This window comes from Condylura cristata, unplaced genomic scaffold, assembly GCF_000260355.1.
Source record: "Condylura cristata isolate star-nosed mole 26May11 unplaced genomic scaffold, ConCri1.0 scaffold00005, whole genome shotgun sequence".
Classification (NCBI taxonomy): Eukaryota; Metazoa; Chordata; class Mammalia; order Eulipotyphla; family Talpidae; genus Condylura; species Condylura cristata.
This window is the reverse complement of record NW_004567106.1, coordinates 7707828-7729911: the sequence shown is the minus strand read 5'-3', so window position 1 is coordinate 7729911 and position 22084 is coordinate 7707828. Positions and strand designations below refer to the sequence as shown.

At 36.9% G+C, this 22084-nt stretch overlaps 1 protein-coding gene across 3 annotated transcripts in view; it reads right to left on the bottom strand.

Moving 5' to 3' along the window:
- CDK14 (cyclin-dependent kinase 14) overlaps nt 1-22084 on the bottom strand; it is a 530627-nt gene that overhangs the window by 123173 nt on the left and 385370 nt on the right. For all 3 annotated transcript variants that reach the window (XM_012720955.1, XM_012720957.1, XM_012720956.1), the window contains one exon: nt 4451-4499. In XM_012720955.1, the coding sequence (XP_012576409.1) occupies nt 4451-4499 (49 nt within the window). The remainder of the gene's footprint in view (nt 1-4450; nt 4500-22084) is intronic.

Below are 22084 nucleotides of genomic sequence, written 5' to 3'. Positions count from 1 at the left end.
TGAGGAAATACAAAAGCTTTCTTTCCTTATTAATATATTCATCTATATTAATTACTCTGAAATCTGCAATTAAGCTATCTTCTTTATTGTCCTTTGAGTTTAGATATCTGCTGGACCTTTTGAAATTTTTCTCCCACCCCTGCTTTGTTTTCCCAGAATCCTAAAAATTCCTTCAAAGGATAAAATTATGCCCACGGTTACTGGTATAAAATGAAGTCAGAAGGGAACTGCATGGGTGTTTCCCAGAGCAGAGTTGGCCCTAAAATAAACTGGGTCACTGTGAGAGCTATTTGAAAGAGACTTAAGGATTCATTTCTCAACAAAATTCTGACTCTTAGGAAAGTTACCACATCTACTAGCTTCAATAGCTGGGTTAGACCTATTTTAAAAGACATTCTTTAATTTTGCACAGTGACTTACTTCTTATCTTAACCTGACCATCTTATATAACTCTTCGACATTGAATTCAAATTAATTCTTACTTTGAACCTATTATTTCTGTACAAGAGAAATTATTTCAGTTTTACAATCTTTGGACAAGAAAATCAGTTAGCAGTGACGGAGTAAACCAGCATTTGTTTAATCATCTTCAGATGCAGCTTTTCTGAATCTGTACCTCACTCTGAAGTAAGAGATACTAAAATGTCAATGATGGTTGCAAGGTCACAAGACCATCTGAAGGAAGAATCAATAATACAATAAATGTCTCTAAATTCTGTTTGTGTAAATTGTATTAGGTTCAAATTAAGTTTGAAGCTACAGCTTGGCTATACCGATTCAATATGTAACTTTTTTTGAGATAACAGAAAGTATTCATAATTTTTTTCATGATGACTATATTACTTAGTGTTTTCTAAAATAAATCCTAAGGTAACAAAATCAAGATTTATAGGCTCTTAAAAATAACATGTTTCTAAACAAGTCATATTTATTGTTTTTAATTCTTACCTCAAAATCATCTTTAATATTTTTCCTAAAATATTTTAAAAGTAATCTAAGTAGTGGCAGTAGTAATCTAAGGGTAGCAGACCTCTCCTGACCCCCTTGTTGCTCCACTCAGCAGTGTTTTTCAATCAATCCACCTGTTCTGGCTCCCATTCTGTCTCTGATGAATCCTCTTACTCTCCACACCTCTGGCCTGTACCCTAGTTCTTGTATGCAAAAATAAATAAATAAATCTTAAAAAGAAAATAAGGATGGAATTTAGTTTCTTAAATGACTGAATTAAATCTAATCTTTAAAAAAGATTACATGATGGTAAAGATTAAAAGATACTAAGTAAAGTTATTCTATCTGAGTAGAAAAACAAAAAAAACTACATATGAAATGTAACATTTCATCATTATTTTAACCTCATTTCTATAGAAAAATTACAAATCTTATGTTCACAAAAAATGCAAATAAAATCTCTCAAGTGGGGCCCTCCCTGGTGACGTAGCAGGTTAAAGCACTGCATTAAGAAGCTAAAGCTACTTCCACATGAGTTTGATCCCTGCCTGCCCCAGAGGTGATTCACAGGGTGCTGTAGACCTCTCCTGATCCGCTCGCTGCTCCCCTCAGCAGTGTACTTCGATGATCTGCCTGTTCTTCTCCCCACTCTGTCTCTGGTGAAGCCTCTCACCACCCCTGCACCTCTGGCCTATACCCCAGTTCTGTATGCACAAATAAATAAATCTTTTTTTTTTAAAGATTTATTTATTTATATAGAACCGGGGTACAGGCCAGAGATGCAGAGGGTGAGAGGATTCACCAGAGACAGAGAGGGGAGCAGAACAGGCAGATCGACGAAGTACACTGCTGAGGGGAGCAGCGGGCGGGCCAGCAGAGGTCTGCCACGCCATGTGGTCACCTCCGGGGCAGGCGGGAATCGAACTCATGCGGAAGCGGCTTTAGATTCTCAATGCTGTGCTTTAACCCACTGCGCCACCAGGGAGGGCCCTGCACAAATAAATAAATCTTTTTAAAAAATCTCTCAAGTGGCAGATCTTGAAGAGAAATTGTTCTTATTTTATGAAAAATCACATTCTGAAGCCTCCCTGGTGTTGTAAGGGTCTGAGTCTCATTGCTATGATTGCTGGTCTGACTGCATTCCCAGTCAGGGAGCTAACACACGTGGCACAGCAGACTTCTCCTGTCTTGCTTTTCTCCTTAGCAGAGTATTTCAGTAAATCCACCTGTTCTGCTTCCCACTCTGTCTCTGGAAAACCCTCTCAATCCCTTCCCCATCTCTGGCCTACACCCCAGTTTGTCAGTGCAAAAAAAAAAAAAAAAAAAAAAAAAAAACAAACAAAAAACAAAGACCACATACGCATTCTAAAAAATTAGTGTTGTCATTCAAAATAAAAGTATATTTTCTGACATTTAACATTAAACAAGAAAATTTTAGAAGATGAATGCAAAGCACACAGTTTTAAAACTTCCTGGGGCAACAATACCAGAGGACCACACACCAACTTTTGTCAATGACATTAACTACTTCTGTTAAGTGAATTTAATTATTTCTGTTGTGACATAATGATATCACTCAGAGAAAGGAAAGCATCAGGTCTTAGCTGGTTAGAACAAAATGGAGCAAAGCCAAGCTTGAATATTAGTTTAATTTTCTTTTTCTTTTTGAAAGACATGAAATAATAGTTTCTCCTGGAATAGAAAATGTAAATGGACAAAAGTATCTTTTCTGAGAGGCAATCCATTAACCACTGTGGAATGGTTGAACAAGAAGGCTGTCTGCCTGGCCTGGAGTCCTGGACACAAGTCACCAGAATTTCATGGGGGAATGTGCCAGTTTAAATGGATTAGAACACATTCAACAGAGGATTTAGGAGAAGTATCTCTTAGCGTCACCTATAGACCTCCTCCATCCTCATCTTGTCTAGACCATTTTAAGTGGATGACATTGCCATTGATTTCCCTGGCTGATTTGGAGGTCATTCTAGCTCTGACTCTTTGAAAGAAAGAAATGGAGAGTTGTCTGAATTGGAAAGTATTTGCCACAATGCTGCTATGTGTAGATTTGCCCAATATTCCTGTTACTTCAAAAATGGAACTGGTGATTCAACTATTTTATCAAGAGTTGGCTCATAAATGACAAGCTACTTAGACAAACTTTTCTGAGCAACAATGAGAGGGGAATGTGTTGACTATTTAATTGAGACAGGAACTGTATGCTTATTTATTTGCTGTATAAAAAACAATAGATTTGACACACTGAGTAAAGTGAATGGGGAGCGGGTGGGAAGGATTGGGGTGAGGGTTAATGGATGAGGGATACACATAGAAGTCCCGCAGCAGAGGGCATGCCTCCTACAGGAGGCTGGATGCTAAGAAGTGACTCTTCAAAAAGCAAATGCAAAGACTTTGTCAGATAAAAGTGAAACCAGTGTGTTCAAAATTTGAATTTAATCAAAATTAATCACCATGGTAGAAGACTACAGGAGTTCTGGTGGTGGGAAAACTATGGTGATCACAACTGAAGGTAGAAATCCTATATTGTGAAAAAAAAATGATGTAAAATAATGATACATCATTAATGAAAAAAGTATATATTATAAAAAGTTACCAAATGTTTCAAATGAGCTACTTAGTACTTAATCATTCTATGTGTTCCTCACAATAAACACTGCCCATCCACTGATAGCATCAATGAAATAATTTTTATTATAAAAAGATTATTTTTTTCAATTTCATCACCAATGATATCTAAAATTAAATATGAAAACAGCAAAAAGTGAGGTAATAGCACTTGTTTTCCCACAAACAAAATTTTACTATGATAATGATAGTTAGCTTATTTAGTTAAAGCAGTCCCAGTTAACTTCTCCTGATGTATAATGCTTGAAATGTGTTATCCACCGTGATTGGGGTGAATTAGTTACTCTGCTTCCTAACTTTGAGTGATTCCCTATCAGGCTGGCTTGTAATAAAATATCTGAATAAACTGGGGCATCCAGATCTTGAGATTTCATCAAATGTTGAAATCAACAAACAAAACTACTTCAACAACGTCAGATGACGGAATAGAAATTACACTTCAAATGATGCATGTACTTAGCCTCCCAATAAGACTTAGGGGAAAAAATTTTAAAAATCTGTAAGATCAGTTTCATCTAGTTGGAAGATCATCATCAACATTACTGAGATTAGCAAGTTAGTCACTATTTTGTATTTAATAAATACTATTTTGTTGGTAATAAAAATCTTTCTTGGAATCTATTAAGAAAAAAGAAGATTGTATCTCAATCTTTTACAACTCTGAAGAAATTCACATTGCTCTAGGAACTCAAACTCACGTGAGCATAGAAGCTCGTAGATAGTCAGAGCTTAACAACTTTTTAATGAATGGCTCAATGATTGGGTGATTGGAGAACAAGATGAACAAATGAAACTGTCACTTTCAGGAGCACTTTAAAGACTTGACAAAAGTGAGAATAACTATAATATGTATACTTACTTATTCCATGCTTGTCTAAGGTTTTTAGAGCTGTACAGAGTAAAGCGTTCTGAAATAAAAAAAAAAAAATCTTTGTTTCAAATCATATATTGCAAGTATATTACAGAACAGAAATTTCAAATTTTAAAAAAACATTTACTCACAGCTATATTAGCTACTATATTAGCTATGTTAGTGAGTCTTAACCTCCAGATTGAATAGCTTTAAAAAGTACAACAGGAGGAACGTCACATTTTAAACAATTAAGCACTGTTTTCTTTTTTGGGGGGGGCGGGGGGGTGGATGGGAGGGTATTACATAATCTGGTTTCCCAGTAGCTAGCTAGAATAACTAAGTTTAATTTATTAAAAAAAAAAAAGAAATGCAAATTCCATCCCTTCAAATTTAACAGTATTCATAAAAGAATACTAACACATCTAATATCAGTTAAGTGAGACACACAAGCTGTTTTCTCTACGGGAACACCTTTGACCTGATTCAGCAATATTGGCTTTCCTTTCGTACACTATTTGCTATTTACATATGCTGAAAGTCAAACTACCAATATACCTATATACCTATACAACTATAATGTATATTTATATTTATCATTGAACAATCTTTATTACATTTTTAAAGCTAACAAATCACATGTTTGCTTTACCAAATTAGACAATAAAGAAGCACAGACATTGAAAATCTCTTCTGTCCCCAGCTTTTACTACTAAAAATACAGGCTTATAATGGATTATCTCTTTTCACATATTTCTTATTATAATAAATACAAGTGTATCCATATATACAAATATATACATACAAAACTTTAATTTTTTTTAAAGATTTATTTATTTGTGCATACAGAACTGGGGTACAGGCCAGAGGCTTAGGGGTGGTGAGAGGCTTCACCAGAGACAGAGTGGGGAGCAGAGCAGGCAGATCGATGAAGTACACTGCTAAGGGGAGCAGTGGGCGTGTCAGGAGAGGTCTGCCACTCCATGTGGTCACCTCTGGGGCAGGTGGGAATCGAACTCATGTGGAAGCGGCTTTAGATTCTCAGTGCTGTGCTTTAACCCGCTGCGCCACCAGGGAGGGCCCACAAAACTTTAATTTTAAATGGATTGTACAATAAACACTCCTCTGAAAATTTTTAGTCATTTATTGTAGTAATACATATTAGATTGTCCTTCAAAACAAGAAAACAGATATACCAATTGCTTTAAAATCATATGATATTCCATAGGACAGAAGTAACTTATTTGATCACTCTCCTTCTGATGAAACTTTAGGTAGTTTCCAGTTCTCTTTCCTTTAAAAGCATGGCTGTGATAAATATCCTTGTACACTTACTGGATATTGTACACTTACTGACACTTTAATTTCTGTTAGGTTTGTCATTACAGAATTTGTCAAATGGTATGCACACTTTATATTTTAACAAATGCTGACAGATTATTTCTCATGAAAAAAGTATCTATTTTATATTTTTCATCCCAGGAATGAAAGGATGTTCAACATATTCAAATCAATATTATACATCATAAAAACAGAATGAAAGGTGAAATTTACACGAGTCTCTTAGAAGATGCAGAAAAGACACCTGACAACATTCATTATTCTTTCATGATAAAAACTCTCAACAAATAGGTGTAGAGGGAAAGAATAACAACATATTAAAGGCTATATATAACAAGCCCACAGCTCATGTCATACTCAGTGGTGAAAAGTTGCAAGCTTTTCTTCTTAGATCAGGAATAAGACAAGGGTGTACATTCTAAGTATTCCTATTCAAAATAGTAATGGAAATTCTAGTCAGAACAATCAAGACACAAGAGGAAGAAGGAAGGAAAAGAGGAGAGAGGGAGGAAAAAAAGGAAGGAGGGAGGGAGGGGAGAAGGAAAGGATATCAAAATTGGAAAGGAAGAAATAAAATAGTTTGTTTGAAAGTAACATGATTTTATAAATTAAAAATCCTAAAGACTTCACAGGTCTACAAAAAACCCCAAACCAAAGAAATAATGAAGTTGTAGGATACCAAACCAATATACAAAATCAGTTGCATTTTTTATAGCAACTATAAATTATTTGAGAAAGAAATAAACAATTTCATTTATATTCACAGCAAAACATTAGAAATAAGCATAACCACATAGCTGAGACATCTGTATGTTGAAAACTACAAGATATTTGAAAAAGTTACAAATGAATGAAAAGATATTCCATATACATGGAATGACCAGAAGAATATTGGTAAAAGTAGATACTATCCAAAGTCATCTATAATTTTAGTGCAATCACTGTCAATTCCAATGGTAGTTTTTAAAATCAGAAACAGAAAAAAGAATATAAAAATTCATATGAAACCATAGAAGGCTCTGAACAGCCAAGCAATCCCGAGAGAGAAGAACAAAGCTGGAGACAGTACACTTTCTGATTTTAAAGTATGGTGCAGAGCTATAGTAATCAAAAGGTGTGATATTCGCACAAAAGCAGATTAGTGGACCGGAACTGGAGGCCCAGAAATAAGCTCATGTATATATTCAAGTTATATTTAATAAGGGAATCAAGAAAATCCAATGGCGAATTGATAATCTTTCAAGAAATTTTGCTGGGAAAACTGTACATGTACATTCAAAAGAATGAAACTAGACTCAGCTCACATCACTCACAAGAAGAAAATAGGAGAAAAAGCTGCTTGATATTCAAATGGCCAACAAGTCAATGAAAACACCTCCGAATTATCAGGAAAATGCAAAGTTAAAAAACAATATATGTTAGAATGGCTATTATCAAAAGGGTGGAAGATAAGTGTTGGCAAGGGTATGAAGAAAACAGATTTCTTGGTATACTGTTGGTGAGAACATACAATTATATAGTGACTATGGAAACTATTCACAGGATCTCAGAAAACAAAAACTGAAGTAACATGTGGCCCAGTAATCACACTTTTGGGCATTTGAAGGAAACAAAATCACAATTTGAAGAAGACTTCTGCACCTTTATGTTCACTGCTGCATTAATTACAGTAACCAAGACATGGAAACAACCTAACTGTCCACCAATGAATGAATGGATACAGAAATATCACAAACCCTGCCCCCCCAATTTTATTCAGCCATTAAAAAAAGGAATCTTTCTACATTGTCACAACATGGATGGACTTCCTGGAGGACATTCTTATAAGTGACATAAGTAATCCCACATGTGAAATGAAAAGAAAAAAATCAACAGAAAGAACAGCTCAGTGATTCCCAGGGCCAGGCAGTAGGATGGGTATGGAAATGGTTACAAGTAGTCCAAAGGTAAATACTTCCAGTTGTAAGATGAGTTAGTTCTGGGGATGCAATGTAAAGAATTAAAACTATAGTCTACAACAGTGTATTGGACATTTGACAGATTCCAAGAGAGTATATTTTAAAAGCTTTCACATGCTACACACAATTGCAACAATAATTAGCTAACCTGATTATGTAATAATTTTTATCATACATGCATATTTAAAATAACTACACTGCTGAACTCACTACACTTACATAATGTTATATGACAATTATATTTCAATAAAACTGGGGAAAAAAGTGTGCTAGCAAAATGATGTAGAGTGACAGGCATGACAGGATACCAGACGTGGTGGTGAGGAAAAGGGCAAACAAAAGTCAACCAACAAAATAAACAGAGTTCCCACTGGGAATCTGGTTGGAATTTCATTTAAATAAACTTTTTTATGAAAAGGATGATCCAAATTTTTAGGCTTAACAATATGGCTTATCTTTTCATTTAGACCAGATTTATATGTACACCTGTGGGTTCCTATGAGCTGCTACTAGCTGGCCACTGATGGGCAGCTGTGACATATTTGCTCTCTACAAATCACAGAGAAAGTCATTGGCTACCAGTTCATATCACAGGCAGGCCGGGGGACGCCTAGGCTGCTGTTGACTGATTATATGACTATATCTGTGGCGGTCTTGGGATAACTCTGCCTGTGATAACATCAAATTTTGCTGACACAACTGTCTCTTGACACATGGTCATGATGTCCCCTCCTGTCCCTTTGAAAACTTTGTCCCTCATTCCTATCCTACCTTCCAGACCTTATTCCTCATTCCATTGTTGCATGATTAGCTTTACTAGCCTGCATGCTTTCAATAAATGGCACAAGAACTTCTGCTCAACTAGCAGAGTCTTGCCTTGCAAATCTGCTCCATTGCTGTGTCCTTCATTGTGTTCCTGCAGCAAAGTGGCAACATACATCCTCAGTAAAATTAAAGTTTCTTTTTCATGTTGATCTCATTTCTTTTTAATAATTTAATACTTAATAGGTTTAATTTTGCTTAACATTGGTTGGTGTCTTTTCTCAGTGTTGCTTTTCACTGTAATCTTCTACAGGAGAGATTCAAAATGATTTATATTGACTCTATGTCAGTTTGTTTGAGGCATAAGAATATCATTATAAGCACACACAAAAAAACTTAAAAACAAACAGCTTCTTATCTCTAGACAGAGTTTACTCAAAAGGAATGATTGGAAATACTGTATGATGATTCATTTATTCAATTACTTATTGAGTTTCTATGACTACATGCCAGGTATATTACTTGGCGTTCAAGATATAGGTGGCAAGTAGAAAACACTCTTGCCTGCAGGAAACTTGAAATCCAGTAGGAGATGTATAGGTAAGAGTGAGCCTGGAGGACAAGAGACCAGTTCACACAGAGCCTTGTGGCATTTAAAATATGATCATGATTTTTTTTTTTTCTTAAGGGTTACTCTGACCTCTGTTTGGAGAATACATACCAAAGGCAACTGTGGAAGTAAAGAAGTCATAACCACGTGGATACAGTCTGAAACTATATTTTAAGTTAAACTAGTAATACATTATTGATAAATTGGTAACTGGATATGGCAGAAAGGTAGGAGTTAGGATGATTCTAGGTTTCAAAATGTGGACTTCATAAGCAACTCAAATATTATGCTGAAAATGCATTTGTCTTTGTGATATTGCAGAAACTATTTAAAGTTCTTAAGGTACATCAGAGGCATCATGCAAGTAGGGGTAGTTGTCAAAATATTTAACAATGTAGGCACAGTCATCTACTTTTCAGTACGGAAAGTAGACATCACGCAGTGTTAGTATGCACTAGTGGAAATCAGGTCTGATTATGGAAATCAGGTCTGATTACAAACGTTCACTGTTGTAAAGCTATTGCAAAAGTGTTTACAACAATTATGAGCTTATTTATTTCAAAATGTCTCAGTTTATTCTCCAGTAGAGTACATTATATAAGATACAATATAATTCAGCCAGTTGGTGTAGAATAGAAATTTAAAGGCATATTCTAGTTTTAAGGGTTAAGTGACAGAAAGAGAAAGAACAGTTCTTTTAATAAATGTTTTAAAAAATTGTTATCTGAGTTCTGGTATTTAAAAAGTAAGAAATATTTTTTAATTAATTACATCAAATGTGCTTATAAAACAAATTTGATCTCCTTAACTTTGTACTCCTCACAAAGCAATTTTAATAATATGCTGTGATTCCAGGAGGAACAAGAATTCCATTACAGATAAAATTAATACAATCTTGCATTTACAAGTAAATTATTATTCTTAGCAATTAATGACTGCACATAAATATGAGTTCTAAGAATTGCTTCTATTTAGAACTTGACAAGATATGCAAATGAAATTTTTTCCTGAAAAAAAATGCAATGCGTCAATTTTAGTTGTGCTTAAAAGAGCCAAAACTGATAGCGAAATATGCCAAATGAAAGTGGAAAAAAACAGGAAGAACTCTTCCTATATTGTCTCTCCTACACTTCTCAGAAACTCTTCCAGCACCTGTCACCTGGATGCCTGCTGGCATGCCAAGTGTTGGACTGGGCAATGGGTATACAGAAGCCACTACATGCTGAGGATAGTCCAGTAGCACAGCAAAAGAAATACAAATTATCAATACAAGCGACAGTGCTATAATGTGGACAAAGACATGGTCTCCTGGGAGCCTGGAGACAGTCACTAAAAGCATGTTTCTTTTTCAAATTAAAATGGAAAAACTGAAATACCCGAAGTAAACGCAAATACCTCCAGAATCATATACAGGACCTGATCTCTTGTATCTAATATCTTGCAGCTCTTAACTGCCAGAACTGTTTGACAACACAACTTCAAACAGAGCCATGTCTCACATTCTCTGTAATGAGTATGCATTAGCATCTATAATTAAAGTAAAAATATTATTTGAAACTATTTTCACCCTAAATAAAGGATATGTCTTATTAGAGTAAAAGCAACATAGCTACGTTAAGTTTTGCAAATAGAAAGAGTTTAAGTTATTGTTCCAAATCAGTAACAGTTGTGTTTGATAAAATATTCAACTGCCTATGAATAATTTCATAAGATTATTCAAGTATTTGCATATGAGTGCGTTAGACTGTTTTACTTCAGTTAAGTTTACTTTGTCTCTTACTACTTTAAAGTCAGCTTTCTCTTTCTAATTATGTTTAAACTAGAAGTTTCGAATGTCGTGATTTAAAGCATTAGTTAACTCATAGCATCTGAGCAGCACAATTAATTTAAACCTGCAGGCTGATTTTCACCTTCTCTTGGAGCAGGGACACTGCAGAGGATGATCACACACAGCGGGAGACTAGGAAGAAGAGTGTGGAGCAGAAATCGCTGGCAGTGAGACCAGATGGAGGTGGGAGGGGGGCCCAAACAGCTGGAAAGATTTCCCCCACCCTGCCATGCTTAAGTTCTGCAATTGGCTGAGATTCCACAAGAAAAGAACTGGAGAACAATGCTCTATATAGTATTGTAAAGTTTCTCCCAGCTTGAAAAAGCTCAGTTTGCAATGGCTTTAGGCACCATGAAAACAGACCAATCCACATGAAAATAAAAACCTAAATAGGAACCTACTCATTTGCTTGTCAGTATGCACTGGGTACTCCTGGAGAATAATTTTAATTTTATTTTGCTTGTTTCCCTCCCATCAATGTCGGGGGTGGGGGGTTTTGACTTTTTTTTTTTTTTTTTTATGAGATACTGCTGACTTTTTAACTACAATAACAGGAGAACATATGCATCAGGCATTAAATCAATCAGTTCCCACCCCCTCCAACCATCAAACAGAAAAAAAACCTCAAGCACGTTTAAAACAGTAGAAAAGCTATATTAGGATTTGTAAGCTAACACTTTTGTCAGTGTGTTTGGGAGGGGGTGAAGGCGGGATAGGAGTTGGAAGATAAACAACAGAGATTAAGATAAAAAAGGTGTCAAACTTTAATATTTTTGTAAAGAAATTTGATATCATCCAAATGAATAAGTATTTATATGTCAATATAAAAATAAGTCTTCCAAAATGCCTTGGTAAGTATTTGATCATATACTCACAATTAGCTCCTCTAAACTCGTCAGAGTTTATACTCTTTAGGATTATTTTATATATATTTTTTAAGGACTCATTTATTTATTCATACAGAACAGGGTTGGTGAGAGGCTTCACAGAGTGGGGAGAGAGAACAGAGACAGGGTGGGGACTCACCAGAGACAGAGTGGGGAGCAGAACAGGCTGACCTATGAAGTACACTGCTGAGGGGAGCAGCTGGGGAGACAGGATAGGTCTGCTAAGCCATGGTGGGTCACCTTCTGGGGTGGGGGATGGAACTTGCACTGAAGCACCTGCAGTTGGCTTGCAGTGCTACCCTTTAACCCACTGTGCCACCAGGAAGGGCCCGGATTATTTTGTATTTTAACTAATGCATTTACTCTTTCTTACTGAGCTTGTGAGAAAATGGTGACATGAGTAATCAATCACTTATTTTTTTAATTCATTTAAAAATATTTAATGTGTGTCTACTATTTGCCAGGCAATGTTCTAAACACTGTAGATGCAGCAGTATAGAATACATGGAAGTCATATGTTACCTACAATAAATGGAACCGTGCAGTAGTAGCAGATATCCATATTCATAAGTATGCAAAATAATTTTTATCAAACTTTACTTTCTCGTATTTGTTAGGGAAATCAAGCTGGCATTCAACATTTCAGAAGGTATTCTTGTTAGGTCCAGCTGGAGTCCCCAAACCCTCCCATAAAAAGAGATATATCTGGGCCCTCCCTGTGGCACAGCGGGTTAAAGCACTGCACTAAGAAGCTTAAGTCACTTCCGCATGAATTCGATTCCCGCCTGCTCCACGGAGCAGATCCACAAGGCTCAGCAGATCTCTCCTGACCCGCCTGCTGCTCCCCTCAGCAGTGTACTTCAATGATCTGCCTGTTTTGCTCCCCACTGTCTCTGGTGAGTCCTCTTACCCTCCGTATCTCTGGCCTGTACTGCAGTTCTGTATGAATAAATAAATAAATCTTTTTTTTTTTAAAGGGAGATATCTAATATGTCTTTTCAAATCCCAGAAGCAATACCCCACTACCGAGAACCCGGATGAGGAGCAGAGCCAGACGGTGATTTCGATATAGATCACCATGACGCTGGGAAAAAAAAAAACCAACTCAGTTCCGCATTCTAGGAAAACTGTCACTTCCAATACTTTCACACCTGTCCTTTATCCCTAGCCTATGACCAGGGCGCGACTTCTCAGACCCCACTTAAGGTCTGTGAACCTCGCCCAGGAGTTGTAATAATGGCCACCCCTTATTCCTTTATTCTCTTGCCTCCTCTCATCCTTTACCTTGCGATATTTCTTAAAATTCTGATCTAAGCTGGAATAAAATCATGGATAATCTCTGGACTAGAAATGAAGCAGAATTCCTAAGTGTTTATCCCCAGCAGGACTAGACTTGTTCCAAAATATGGAGGATTTTAAAGATCTGAGCTGACACTTCTCTGTGTCTCACGGAGAGACTTGAAGGTTGACCCAAGAGTAAACAAAGCCAGCAGCAGCACAAACAAATCTCCATTAACCCCAATAAAATATATGCACACATCTAACTATACAACATCCTGAAAAAGGCAAAACTAGGTAGAATAACTAGGGGTTAGAGCAGAAGAAGGATGGATAGGCAGAGGATTATTTTTAGGACTGTCTGAATGTCCAAGCCCATAGAACACTCAACACCAGGGGTGCATCCTCATGTCAGCTATGGACTCTGCATTACAAGGGGTGTCAGTATAGGTACAGCAACTGTTTAATGAAGATACCAGTGTGGTGGGAGATGCTGATAATGGGAAAGCTGTGCACCTTTAAGGGCAGGTATACCGGAACGCTGCACCTTCTGTTCAAATTTGCTATGAACCTAAAATGTTCTAAACATGTTATTATAAATATGTTATTAGAAAAACCAAAATGCACACAAACAATTCACTCAACACTCCCTGCTGAAAACTCCTTTTCATGGCTATGAACACCTCACACCCTGTTAATTGAAGAATAATAAGTGTGCCTTGTGGTAACAGGAAATATCAGACAAATATCTTCTAAGGTCTGGTGGAGCTTGGATATATTATTTAAAAAAAAAAAACCTTTTTCGTGCCTATAAGACAGCTGGGGATAATAGCAATGCTTACTTCATACAATTACAGTGAATACTCAATAAGAAATACATCTCAAGAGCTAATAAGAGTGCCTGACCCAGAATCCTTGTTCTCTTACTATACTATCACAACTATTAATAATATGCTTGAAAAAAATTGACATCATACACGTATGGGCAGATGTGTGATATATTGAAAATAGTTTTACTCCAGGGAGGGTAAATATACAAGTTACCCTAAATACTTAACTTGAGGCAACAGTTAAATATATGAATAAAAATCACAGAACTGTTAGTACTCGTCTAACTCCACTTGTGTAATTCTTTGGATCTAATATAATAGTGGAGATTAAGGATTGGTATTTTGGGAGAATATAAAATGTTCTCTTCTACAGATTATTAGCTAGATTTTCAAAGCTGACTCTAAGTCAAATATGTCTCTCTCTCTCTCTCTCTCTCTCTCTCTCTCTCTCTCTCTATATATATATATATATATATATATATATATATATATATACACCTTAGGTCCTTTCTTTAATTATCTGCATTATAAGTATTATGGACTGTTAGCTCCAAGGCATTCGGAGGGTGATATATCAAGGACAGGTGCGAGTGAAGGAAATTTTATCAAATCTTAAAACTGAGCTAATTATTAGTAATCAATTTATCATCCCATTGGTCTAAGTTGAATATTTGGGGGCTAAAATATTACTTGCATCTTCACAGAAACCAAGATTTTTCTTTGTACCTATATATTGGCATAAGAGTTATTACCTCACAATTATCTATTTGTATTGCATAAATCCTATAATAATGTTCTAAAAGATAAAAAAAATTAACACTATTTTAAACAAATCAATAAACTTGAATCACTTCTTTTAGCCAAGAGAAGCTGGTAGTCAGAAAACCTGAATGTTATTCTGAAAATATCTCCACTTCCCCTCTCACACCTTTATCAGTGGGATCTCCTTTCTCCCACTGAAGGTATGCATGAATAATGGTACGTCAATGGTACTGACACAGCTTGAAATGTGCCTTGGCATTGGACTTGACCTCTTTGCTATGTTTCCTTGTCACAAGAAGAAAATTATTTTGCTACTGCCATTCCAACAAGGAGGAGAGATGTATGGAAGGATGTGAACTCAGCCCTCAGCTTGGTGACAAGTCTTGCAGACAAGATTAGTTGAAACCCAGCTCACTCAGAGGTTCAGGCAATTAGCAGATCCTTATCAGTGTCAGACACTGGCTTCAGATGGTTTACTTTGAACACTGTGGTAATGGAATTCACTGATCCTCTAGTTTTGACCCAGTACTTTCTTCCTTATCCCATAAGGTAGGACTTCTCCTGCCCAGTTTCTTGCCTACCTACCCTCTTATTCCTATCTTATGTAGTAACACACATGAAATAATCTGGCAAACAGTAAAAAACTGTCCAATGAAAATTATATCACTGACCAATTAACAAAATGCTTGCATTATTTTGTTCTTATGAATTTTCAAATTCTAAAAACTTCAGACAGATTTTCAGATTAATAAACCCTACGCTGTTCTCTGTGCTTCCAATGTCCCGGAGACTGAGGACAGGAAATCCTTTCATCCACATAGACATGAATCTCTCATAGAAGAAGACAGTGAGTTGTGTTAGTTGGGTTTGGCAGTGGGGAGTCCTAATCCTTCCCGGGGGTAGTTTGCTACTCAAGTTACTGTGATCAAGACATAGAAACAGTAATCATTTTCTTGTCTTAGACCAAGCCACAACTTAAAAGGAGCAAAACATGCGTAGGGCTGGTTTATGGGATTGCTAGTGGTATGTGACAATTTATCCCAGTGTTCTCTTTCTAAGGAGAGAATTCTTTTAGTACAGTGAAAATCATCCACGTCTCCATTTAATGTGGTCTCTATCTTTTTGGCTAAATTTCCAATTCTTTCTCAAGAGTGACTTTCCTGAACCACACAAATTGGATTGTTTATCAGAACTTAATCTTTTGGCGATGCCGGGGTTTTCTGAAGATGAGTCAGTATTTGGTGAATGGCATTCTATGTCAACTTTGGTGAGATGATGTGTAGATAACTCCCAAACTGAGTTTTGTAACATTTCGGAGAATAGGAGTAAAAAAAACCAGTTTGTTTAGTTCTGTGATCAAAAGAACTTCATTTTCCCTTAAGATGTAACCTTACTATACTTTTTCTAAAATTTTCTAGACAATGCCAGTATCCTTCATTATCAATGCCTGCTATTGAAAATAAGTGGGAAAACTTTCAAATCAATATTGAGAAAGTCAATACAGAGATTTATACTGATGTGAGTTTCTATATTTCATAAAAGCACTTCCCATGGTAAGTCTGCTTATTGGGAGGAAATGAATTATTTTTCATTTTTTGAGTAACTCAAGGTTTTTGGCCATTTCATGTTCCATATTTGGCCATGTCTATGACTTATTTCCTATCAAACATTTGGTGACCTGTAGATCTATGGAGAAAACACTCTCCAGTGACTATTGCACCACTGCTAACTGATGTGAGCATTTTCCTCTATGCCAGGACTTGATATCATAAGACTTTTCTTAACCCTGGCTATAGAAAGAAACTATCAATCAAGAGGAGATCACACTTGAAGTGTCACCTCTTTCTAGCTCTGTAATAGGTCCGTGACTTTTTGTAACCAGTAGATCCTTTTGAAAACCTAAAATATCAATTTCCTCCCTTGCTCAACAACCCTCCAGTGATTCCTCTCCCACTTCAAATAAAATCCCAGGTTTTCATCTAAGACCAGAAGGACTCGGCCACTGGATGATGGCCTCTGCCTGTTTTCTCTGTGGTCCACACTTCTCCAGCCACATTAATGTGTAATGTGTCTAAATCTTTCTCGCCTATTAGATGTAAGCTCCATCAGGAAAGAAGATGTTTTGCTGTATAGCATCTGCTATAGTGACTGGGACCTAGTGAGTACTCAGTCAGAATCTGACTCAGGAGTGTATTGGAAGCATGGACATGCTGACTGAAACATGGAGTGTCAATGTTAGCATTCTCTCTCTAGCACATGGGCCCTGTGACCAACCAGTAGCACTGTGGCAGAGTATAAATATGAAAGTAGATTATGCTATTTAACTAGAAGAGGAGGGATGACAGTGTCTCTGTAGGTCATATCATGACATGAAGATATGCTTTCCTCAATCTTCCTGCATGAACTATCCCACTCCAACTTCTGCTGCTCTCATGGTTCTCCTATCACCTCCCATCATACTCTTGAGAGTGTGAACAGAGGGCAAGGGTTCAAACTTCTGTTATAGGGTGGTCTCCAGGAAAAAGGGAAGTTCCAGGTTCCCCGTTCCACTCAGGGAACGGTGGAGCTGAGCAAGGAGTAGAAGAATCTGGAGAGGATATTGAAGGAAGCAGGATGGAGAGTAAGAAGGAGACCTGAGAGAGGCACACAGAGCAGAGCGACATGAAGAAGCAGCTCTTGTTTCTTGGTCCTGGACTAGATGAAACAGACGTGGGTGAGAGACCCGTGGGGAGGTTAACAATGCCAGCTGTTATTTTGATTATGTTCTTTTTTGCCCCAGACTTGTCTGGCCATTTCTGACCCTTTTCGATGGTTCCCCACCAGAAGGTGCTTTAGATTTGTGGTGGGTTCTTGGGCCTTGCTTTGGGCCAATCCCATTTGGGTGGACTTTTACCCACAAAGGGATAGGTAATTTCGGGTGTCTGATTACAAACTATATTCTTTGTTTTTTCTGTATTACACACTCTTCGTATTAAAGGTTCTTTCCGTTAAAGGTTTTATATGTTTTGTCTTGATGAGGCAGATGGCAGAACCTATTCAGAGTGGGCAGGTTTGGGGGTATTGGGGTGTCTCTCTCCCTGCCCTGTAATACTTTCTCAATTCTGCTACTCTGCGAATATGTACTAAGGACCACACGTCAGACACTAGACATCCACAGAGGGCATTTTGAAATCAACAATTTATAGGAAGGGTTGAAAAAGATGCTTGTACTTAGCAGGTGGAGAGTGGTTCTGGTATCTGTAAAATAAACCTTCCTCAAGATGCCAGAGGCAGGAGCTGAAAGAGCAGGACAAGTCTCCAGCCTGGTTTTATGGTTACAGTTGGGGAGGCTAGGAAGAGAGGTGCAGACATCAGTGAGAAATAACAGGCTGGAGGTAAGAAGAACTGCCTTTTAGTTCTGGCTCTACAGCACACTAGAGATGTGACCCTAGGAAAGCAACACACTCTGTCTGAGCCTCAGTTCCCCAGTTTCCCTGTCTGTAATATGGGATACAATATAAGGATAATAATTCAGAGTTATCCTACAGATATCCAGGGAGAGCGGACCCCAAAATCCCCAAACCTGCCCACTCTAAATAGGTTCTGCCATCTGCCGCATCAAGAAAACACATGTAAGATCTTCAATGGAAAGAAACTTTAATACAATTAGAATGCAATAGAGAAAAGACAAAATGAGATATAATATTAAAATTCTATATAAATAATCTACAAGAAAAAAATGTAAGTTATTTCACTATGGTTTCCATTTTTTAAATAATGTACATTTTCCCTCTAGAGTTAGGAAGTCTAGATCCATTTAGTTTTGAGGCTCAAGTAAGGCTTGCGAAGAGGCAGGATTTGTAAAATTGTTTACTTCCTTACAAAGCCTTTGTACAAGATTTCCTATGTGAATGTTGCCTTCAGAGTCAGTGTGTCTATGGTTTTAGCTTTGGGCATAGGACATTTAAATACTACCAATCCACTATTTGCCTCCAAAGCAAATTCCTCTATATCTATCACACTTCCTTTATTGTAAGAAATTCCATCGTCACACTTCTCTTAATCAAATGATGTTTTATGCTGAATAACTTTCTCTTAGGGACAGTATTGTTAGAAATGCTTTATTTTCTTTCTTGATTTAAGGAAAAAAGAATTATTTTCTTTTAATTTCATGTTTTTATTGCTTTCTGTTTAGCAGTAGTTTTTTTCTCCCTGAAAAAAAAAAAAAACAACTACTTTTTTCCTTTCATTTGAACTCCTGAATAATAATTTGTTATTAAGTAGCTGTTGAATGTCCCTTTTGTGGGAAACATTTAAGAGAATAGTGGAGACTAGTGAAAACATTACACATTACAGGCTATATTTTATTTTAGAGCCAAGTCATATTATGCAGAGTTATTTGTAGTTCTGAGTATTTCTGAATTCAGAGATCAGATTCTGGCTATTTTTTTAAAATAATATACTTTATAAAGTATTGATAAAATGTGCTTTAGAAGAACAATGAAAAGATGGGACAATACACATGGAGGAGCATGATCTTACCACATGTAATGCCAGGAAAAGCAATAAACTGCAACCCAGGAGCCCCTTGGATCTACTTCCCCCTCAAATGGTTGGAAACATCTCTGATTTTTTATTTCTTTTTTAAAAAATTTAATTAATTTACTTTTTACAAAATTCTTCATCTTGTGCATTTTTTTCACCTTGGTTGTAATCAACATGGACTTCCCACCACCAATTCACCTGTGTGCCATCACCATGGTACTCTTCCTACTCTAGTTTTGATCCTATACCCCTTTCTGGGGTATAGGTTGTTCATTGTTTTTCATTTTTACTTTATTACAATTGCTTTTTTTTTTTCCTGATCCTTTATGCTCCTGCTATGAGTGACACCATTAGTTAGTTTTCTTTTTCTTTCTGGGTTATTTCACTAAGCATGATCTCTTCCAGCACCATCCATGTTGCTGTAAAAGGTGCTGAGTAATATTCCATGGTGTATATGTACCACATCTTTTTAATCCAGTCATCTATTTTTGGGCATTTGGGTTAATTCCACATCCTTCCTATTGTAAATTTCCTATTGTAAACATGGGGATGCAGGTATTCTTTTGAATCAATGTTTTTGTGTCCTTTGGGTAGAAACCTAGGAGTGGAATTACTGGCTCATCATATATAACTCTATTTTTAGCAGTTTGAGAAACCTCCACACAACTTTTCATAGTAGTCGTTCCAGTTTGCATTCCTACCAGCAGTGTAGAAGAGTTCCCTTTTTTCCATATCCTCATGAACATTTGTTGCTAGTTGTTTCAATATGTGCCATTCTCACTGGTGTGAGATGGTACCTCATTGTGGTTTCAATTTGCATTTCCCTTATTACTAGTGATAGTGAACATTTTTTCATATGCTTGTTGGCCATCTGCTTTTCCTCTTTATCTCTTCTGCTCATTTTTTGATGGGGTTGTTCACTGTATTTTTGTTGTGTTTCATCAGCTCTTTGTATATCTCTGTGACCAGTTCTTTGTCATTAATATTTGTGCAAACATTTTCACCCAAACAATGGGTTGTCTCTTTGTTTTGTGTAATGTCTCTTTTGCTGTACAGAAGCTCTTTAACTTGATGTAGTCCCAGCTGTTTATCCTTTCCTTCACTATCCTTGCTCTGGGTGTTGTATCTTTAAAGATGTTATTGAGGTGTATGTCATGTAGCATTTGTCCACCTTTTCTTCTAGATATTTTATGGTTTTAGGTATTAGGTCTGGTTCTTTAATCCATTTCGAGCTTTTTTTTTTTTTTCTCACATGGTGAGAGGTAGTAATCTAGCTTCATTTTTTTTTTTTTTTTGGTATAGCAGCCCAGCTTTCCCAGCACCATTTGTTGAATAAACTTTCTTTGTTCTATTGCATATTCTTTGCTCCTTTGTCAAAGATTAGCTGTCCATAAACATGGGGTTAATATCTGGGTTTTCTATTTGCATCCACTGTTCTGTATGATTATTCTTGTTCCAGTACCATGCAGTTTTATTATTATGGCTTTTTTTTTTTTTAAAGATTTATTTATTCATACAGAACTGGGGCACAGGCCAGAGATGCGGAGGGTGAGAGGATTCACCAGAGACAGAGTGGGGAGCAGAACAGGCAGATCGACGAAGTACACTGCTGAGGGGAGCAGCGGGCGGGTCAGGAGAGGTCTGCCACGCCATGTGGTCACCTCCGGGGCAGGCGGGGATCGAACTCATGCGGAAGTGGCTTTGACTTCTTTAGTGCTGTGCTTTAACCCACTGCGCCACCAGGGAGGGCCTATTATGGCTTTTTAATATAGCTTGAAGTCTGGGACTGTGATGTCTCCACTCTCTTTTGTTTTAGTCAGGAGGGTTTTGGCTCCATATAAATCTCATCAATATTTGTTCTATTTCTTTGAAGAATGCCATTGAGATTTTTATTGGAATAGTGTCAAATCTGTATATCACTTTTGGTAGGATGGCCATCTCAATGATGTTAATTCTTCCAATCCATGAGCAGGGGATGTCTTTCCATTTTTTTTGTGTCTTCTTGTATTTATTTCAACAGTGTTTTAAAATTTTATTTGTATAGGTCTTTTATTTCTTTTGTTAGGTTTATTCCCAAGCATTTGATGTTTTTGCTTTTTTGTGTGTGTGTGTTTTTTGATTTCCACTTCTTCTGATTGGTTGTTTGCATAAACTTACAAAGGAGAAAGCAAAACTAGATGTCTTTTGGGCTTTCTATGGTTCTAATGTCCAATGTGTTAAAGTAGTTAGGGCACAACCAAAATGTCACACTCTCAGCTCAAGCAGCCCAGGTTTTCCTTAATAGCAGGAAAGTCCAAAGACTTTCTCAGATGTAACATTACCTTGATTCTATCAATCTGCAGGGCCTCAAATATCAACCTGTGCTCTTCCCTGATCTGGGGCTACCACTCTTTGGAGGTAGATTAAGGAGGTGGAGAGTAACTATGGGTTCTAACTCTCCAGAAATGGACCCTAAGCTGATATTTGCCTCCCATGGGGATACGTATCTTCCTTTCCTGGAGTGTGAGGGCCAGGAGTAAGTCCCCTGTAATCAGCAATCCCCTGGTCTGGTTACAGAAATTCTGTTCATTCTACATGTCTTTCTTTTTTATCCATATTGCATGGAAAGACTTGCAGATTTGCTTCCTTGACTCACTCAATGATGTTTCTCTCCCCTTAACTTCCTGAAGTCAACACAGAAAGCACTTCACACTGCTAAGTATCCACCAACTCAAAACTTTGTTGGAAGAACTTTTGCTTGTTAGAACCCATGCCTAAATATATTACTCTTCTGGAATCCCATTTTTTTAAAAAGATTTATTTATTTATTCATACAGAACTGGGGTACAGGCCAGAGATGCGGAGGGTGAGAGGGTTCACCAGG